Source organism: Populus alba, chromosome 6, assembly GCF_005239225.2.
Source record: "Populus alba chromosome 6, ASM523922v2, whole genome shotgun sequence".
Lineage (NCBI taxonomy): Eukaryota > Viridiplantae > Streptophyta > Magnoliopsida > Malpighiales > Salicaceae > Populus > Populus alba.
Genome location: NC_133289.1, coordinates 4097871 through 4104944, shown reverse-complemented (window position 1 = coordinate 4104944; position 7074 = coordinate 4097871). Strand labels below are relative to the sequence as shown.

The 7074-nt window shown below is 33.1% G+C and overlaps 1 protein-coding gene across 1 annotated transcript; it reads right to left on the bottom strand.

Annotated features, from left to right (window-relative positions):
• Positions 1–3118: 3118 nt before the first annotated feature.
• On the bottom strand, positions 3119–6813 carry LOC118053148 (uncharacterized; the record flags this gene model as incomplete). Its single annotated transcript, XM_035064303.2, is given in 3 exon segments — positions 3119–3437; positions 6575–6779; positions 6781–6813. Coding segments are annotated over 3 exon segments (318 nt in total), but the record flags the coding sequence as incomplete, so codon positions are not given.
• Between the last annotated feature and the right edge of the window lie 261 nt (positions 6814–7074).

The window sequence follows — 7074 nt, the reverse complement described above, 5'->3', positions numbered from 1 at the left end:
TAATTAAGTAACTCTTACTAGGTCACAAGTTCTCATATCTGGTAACTCATTCTTATGTTTGTTTTTCTCATTTTCTTTCACACATTAATGATTTAAGCATTAGAAAATTCCATGGTTCACGAAAGAACTTACTAGCTTATTTTTTCAAGAATAATCAAGCTTAGAAAACAAAAATCTCAATCCTCTTCCAGCCCACCATGTTAGTCTACGAAATTTCCACGGTCCTATGAAATAGGCTTAATTTTAGATGTGCAAAGATTTTTTTCAAGACTTCATGAGATGCAGATAGTTAAGTATCTTCACAACAATTTAACTTACATATTCATTACTTCATATCATATATTTAATATTATATATGTGTGTATACTATTACTAAAATATGTGTGTTATTTTAATAATATTATATATGATGCAGTATTTATCATTAAGTGGTAAGTGTATAATACAATTGAATATAATGGATACATTAAAAAAAAATATCTTTTTAATGTATAAAAAATTATTTTATATATTATAGTATTAAAAGAAAACTAAAACTAGGAAAATGATCAACAAATCACGATGGTTTTAAACTCATTATAGTGTGGTTTGGAATTAATATAATGTCATTTTACCATTTTTCAAACAAAATCAATGAACTAGCTATCATGGATAATAAATTTTTTTCACGTAATCCCTAGGTCATTATCAAATTATTTTGATAATTGTTCTTCTCACATTTTATTAGTACAATGAAATGACTTAAGACAATCTAGGGTTTTACAAGTTGTGAATTCAAGAGATCAATTAGGTTTAGGAGAATTCGTTTAGGATGCTTGGTATCCTTTCATTTTTATTTTTTTAGGCTCATGTTTTTTAATTTTATCTTTCAAACATTTATTTAAATTGAACATTTAGGGCTCCATTGTTTTTTTATTTGTTTTCTATTGGATTTTTCACTGATTTTAAAAATAACATGTGTTATCCTACCCTTTAACAATGAGATGTCGATAATTAACCTTCATAGTCTTTATTTAATTTCTTCAACAGGTTACTCTGATATAGCAACGATGTCACACATTTTATATGTTGAATGGTGTGAGCTCGGTCAAGTTTTTCTTACTTTTGTTTTGGATTTTTTTTTTAATTATTTTCCTTTAATATTTTTGGTTTGCTAAAATTGAGCTTCAAATTTTTCATTTTTGGTTGTTGACCAAAGAACCACTTCGTATATTTGGCCGTGCTAATCGGGTTGACTTTGGGTTAATTTTTTTTTATTATCAATTTTTTTTCAAATTTATTACTGTCTTATTGAGTTTATTATTATGTTGGGAACTTTCATTGAAAATATAGTTGGTAGCGGATTACTTTTAAATTATTTTTATTAAAATAATTTATTTACTTGTTATATTTATTTTTAAAATTTATTTTTTACTTCAGCATATTAAAAACATTTTTTTGAAAAAAAATTATTTTAAAATACTTTCAACAGTAAAAACAATCGTGCCTTTTATAGTACCAAGTTTTGGCAACTTGTCCGTGCCTAAAAGAAGTTTTTCTAAAAGCTTGTCTCTCAAGTGGCGGGAAAGGCTCGACTTTCATTAATTTATTTAATTTTTAATTACAATGGCTTACTTAGTTAGTTCATAACTTCATAGTAGTTCCTAGAAAACGTTGGGTAACACTTTCGAGGGCACACGTGTCTTTTATCAATAACTTGTTTTTGGTCCGTTGACTATGTTCCTTAGTCCAGGGTGTTTTTAGAAAAATACTACTTATCTATAATATTATATTATCTGTAAACTTTGATGAGAAACTTTTAAAGTTGGATAACATAGATATTAAGAATAATAGTGAATTAAAATTTTTATTAAAAATATATTACGAGCTCAAATTAAGTTTGAGAGATTTTTTTAAAACCTGCTCAAATTGATTTAACTTGTATACCTAATATAAATAATTCTAATTTTAGTATAAATAATATTTTTCTTTTTTATCTTAGTTTTTTCCACTCTCTCTCTCTCTCGCCTATGGGTTTGGATCGGATGGATGTTTGGGCTAAAGGCAAATATCTTAGAGAAGTTAACTCAGTCTCAGAAATTCCATCCATTCAAATTGATGATGCTAACAATCTAACTAATACAAATTAATGCATTGAAATTACTCGAGTGCATCATAACTCCCGATCTTGACTGCTCGCCCCCCCCCCCTGCCACCCCCCCCCCGTATTGATGTTGTGAATTGTGATACGATGTTTTTTAAAAATATATTTTTATTTTTTATTTTTAACATAAAAAAATCAATTTAATACTACTTTTAGTCAAACATTTTTAAAATGCATCCAAATATAATTAGAAATGCACTTCCAAACCGACAGAGACAAATAAAACTTTAACCCGGGGAATATGCAATATTACTGTAGTGTAGTTTGAAGTTACTATCCATGTCTAAATTTCAACTTCGTAGGAGGCTTCAATTTAAGCTGCCTGTTATTATTATTATTATTATTTCATGCAATATGGCTTCATGCACAAGAAAATTCGATTTCTAGCAGTGTGTTTAAACAGGCCAAATAAAACAATACTCATATTATTTTTTTTCCCAGGATATCTCAGGTGAAAAATGACCAGCAAACAATATAACTTAATGTGATTGTAGCGTAGGACTGGGACTCATTGATTGTGATATTACAACTTCGTTAACCTTACCTCGTTCAACTGTATTCATTTAATCTATAACCTTATTGATGTCCGTCGTCTAGGTTTTCAAATACTGGCTCTTTAAATTGACAAAGAAAACCCAGTAATTTGCTTATCTATGATATGCTCAGGACCAAACAACATTTTCGGGAGTAAATTGCTTTGCCCAGGGCAAAAATCTAATTTGAGAAGCCAGTGCCCTCCATTCAGAACACGAGCAATTTACTCGAGTCGCAGTAGCATTAGTCAAAGTATATACATTAGGCATTAACAATGTCCAACTAAACAATGCACAGCATTCATGGGAAATAATATGTTCACCATACCCCTTTGGTAGAAAAAATAAAATATTAACTGTTTATAATCCTTTCTTTCCACATAACAGAACTACTATTGGTCGAGCAATAGAATCAAATATAATCCTTTATCAACACATGATATGAGCAAGAATCAATCTTTATTTCGTTGACTACAAAAAGAAATCACAAAACAATCAGTCTCGAGGAAGGAAAATTTACAAAAATGAGTACCAACATCTTGATGCTTGGAAATACAGAAGCTTAGGATAACAGAAAAAGAAACACAGAAGCATGTGATTCTGTACACCAGATTGTAAATCACTTCGTCAACAACATAACCTAGTTTTTGCTGCTAAGGCAAACTTAACTGAGGCACACATCTAATATTTTGGGATAGAAGCAAACTGATATCCCTTAGCACCCCTCCATGAATAATATGCTATCCGAGTTTCGTAAAAGCCTGCAACCACAACAAAGGTCAATTAGCAGCTGGTCAGTTGAAACAGGTCATGAAACATATAAGAGCATGTCATAGAAAAATCATATGGAAACAGATTGGTTGAATTGGAAATATGGTTTCATGTAATTTGGATTATGAGCTCAAAAAATAAACGCAACTTGGAGCACAAATGGAGTTCCACAAAAAGGCAATTGCCATAGCGAGTCCATAATGGATACAAACAACCTCAAAAACACCATGCTTATAAATTTCATGATAGCTCAATAAAAATCCCATGTGTCGTTTAAATTACTATTGTTTCAAAAAGAAAAGGAGCTGAAAACTCCGTATTTATTAAAACTACTTCATGTCAGTCCAATTTCACATATCCTCCACATCTACTGAGCAAATCCTAGACACTCATTCTCCCAATTTTAGGTGGCCAATCTTCTATAAAACTAATTGTTCATAATGCTAGAAAATCCATCACGATTTCTGAATTTGATGAATGACTAAATCTTTCTAGCTTCCTACTCTAAAATCCCCCGGTGTGCCCTCGGTTAAGACAAGCAACCTGTTTTTTATGGCCAGGATAGGCTTTCTTCTACAACATGTATATAGATTTACCCAACATACGAATATCTGTGTGATTAGCAGCAATAAATACAAGGTGTTAACTTCCATAACAACAAAAACAAAGCAATATGATTGATGGTTTTTCAGTTTTTTCTTGATTGTGGAATTTAATAGCCTTCCATTTAATGAACTTATGAACTATAGTTCAGATGTTCTAAATATACTCAATGCATTTATTATTAATTTCACAGAAGTTCAGCAATCGAAAAGGATGGATGTAGTTTCACTCCATAAACAGGAGCACCCTATAGCATCATGATACGTAACAAATTTCTATACAGTATAAAAGGCAGGAAGCCAAATGGAAAAGGTGCTTCATTTAGTTGTTATTGAGCACCAACCCCAACCATGCCATCCTTCCCCCACAAAAAAAGGCAATTAAAGTATTGTCATTTCAAGAAGTCTAAAATACCATTGCTCTCTATTAGAGCAATATAATATATATATATATTGCTATGTATTGCAGTATGTTCAAATAAAAGCTAAAGGAAACTTGGTCAGTGTCTGTAGAAAACTGAATCAGCAGAAGTCAATTCACAACAATAGACCTCTACAAAATTCACCAAACAAAGGCACACAAGTTCATATCCTAATTACAGAATACAATAAAGGCAGGTAAGTGATCGCCCATCAAATCCTGTCCATATTTCAAAGAAGGAATTCAAAAGCAATACACAAACATCATCATGTAAAAGTAGCTTCATGGAGAAATTGCAAGTAATTAATGGTTTGTAGGATTCCACTGTAGCCGCAGGGGCGGGGCCTAGCAATTTTAGCTTGACGAGGGCCAAAATCAAAGAAAACATTTATGGGGGCAAAATTTAAAATTTCTATTTTTAAGCTAAAAAAATTTATTGAAGAAGGCTGGGAAGAAAAAATTTCCCTTCCAGGGGCCCCCCCGCCCCCCATGCCACCCCATGGCGGAGCAAGGAATTTTAGCACTTGGAGGGCCAAATCAAAGAAAAAGATTTTATGGGGGCAAATTTAAAATTTTCTATTTTAAGGCTAAAAATCTAAATTTATTGAAGGACTGGAAAAAAAATTCCTTGCAGCCCCCCCCCCACCCAAGAAACTATTCACATGTTAATCTAGAACATCATGGCTGAAACAGGGGAGCGATCTGAAAATTTTTGGGCCAGTTACCGCATCTTTAGCTTATTTTATTTCTTCAATTGCAAGCCTAAATTGCAGCAATGCTGTGCCATTCTGGTAAATCAGCATCACAGAAGCAATAAAGAGAGTGCACCCTCAAGTTCCACAAGCTTTACAGGCTTCTATAAAACATGATGGAATATCTTTCATAATTTTTTAGACATGGACCATATCAGACAATTTCTTCTGTAGTTATCAAGTGCATTGCTATGACAGAACAGCAACAATAAAGAAGTTATCATTACATGGATGGAGACCCAATTAATGCACTGCAGCATAGAAACCTAATGATCCATATTACCCAACTGATTGTTTCTGGTTATTCTATTGCAAGAGAGCTCATTGTTCTTAATAATTTAGGTGTCTCAGTTAGACTTAAACCTCGGCGTTTCAGTTTAAAGACCAAGATGTGGGTATTCATTCAAGTGGATCCCAGTGCAGCATAAGAAGAAGTGTGGACGGCACAACAAACTGGACCACAAAACGAGAGAGAGATGTCACAGCTGATGGAAGACCCAATTAATGCACGCAGCATAGGATCCTTAATAGTGAGCGTTATTCTATTTGCAAGAGGAGCTGCAGTCTCGCAGAAATTTAATACTAAACTCGCGTCATCAAGGTTTGTGGGTACATCTGTTGAGTTTGTTTCACCGCCCAGGGAATAGGTTCGGGAGCATTCAAGTGAAGTCAACACCAACTAACTTCTACATCCCAGTGAGCTGAAGGTTGTGGACCACAAAAACGAGAGAGATGTCACAGACAATACAAGGTTGATCTAACATACACAAACTAATAATGAGCACTACATGAAAATCATTTTGCACAAAACGAAAGAGAGGAAATTCATTATGCTTAATGACAAGCAATAGGAAGTTTGATCAACCTAAGACAGCATCACTTCAGTGCGCATCCTTTTGGACTCATGGCATTAACTACGTTAATTACAACATGAATGACAGTCAGCATGTTGAGCAATGCCTATATAGCAAAATATGAATCATCAAATTCCTCTAACAACACATTTTAACAAATAACAGTCTAAACTAGCCTTGCATGTGATTGTACCATTTTATTGAAAAAACTATCAACTTCTCTTATTCACTTTGTTATTAAAGGTGGTTCTAATCAACAGTTCTAAATCTGTTTGCACTTCCTTTTTATTCATTAATCTGATAAACCTCGAGAAAAGCCAAGAACCTTTGGTTCACCTTTCGTTCCTTAGTTCTACAGAAACATTTAACTCGCAACATAAAGAATGGAACATGTGAAAATTTCCAAAGATATAAACAAACGATTAACTAATCATAGTCTTCATCATGGTCATTGGTAAATATTTATGTAATCCAATCGCTCATTGAGTTTCAACATACCCGGGCATGAAGGGTAATGATTTCCGAGAGCTAAGAGACCATAAGCTTGGGACTTCTCTCCTCCCATGTGACCAGTGAAGATAAAGAATGATAGAGAGAGAAGTACACATCCAAGGAAGAGCAGGAAAATTGCAAGGAAAATGGACTTCCATGGGACTCTATCAAAAGATCCAGGTGTGTAATCAAATCGAGGGTCATATTGTACAGCCAAATTTATCATCATTGTCATCATCAGGAAAGCACTGTAAACGAACACTGCCGCCCTTGATGCCATATTTTAACTTTTTAAAAAAATCCTAATTAGCTGCAAAAGAAAACCAAATTGCTTCATGATACTGGTCAAGAACTAGACAACAATATAAAATATATCAAGAAAAAAAAAACCAAAAGATTCAATCTTTTTTGGGTGTCACACACAGAAAAAACCTCAACCATGAGCAGAATCAATCAACCACAAAGATGGGTTAATCGCTTTTAGTAATTTTCCACGACATATTTTC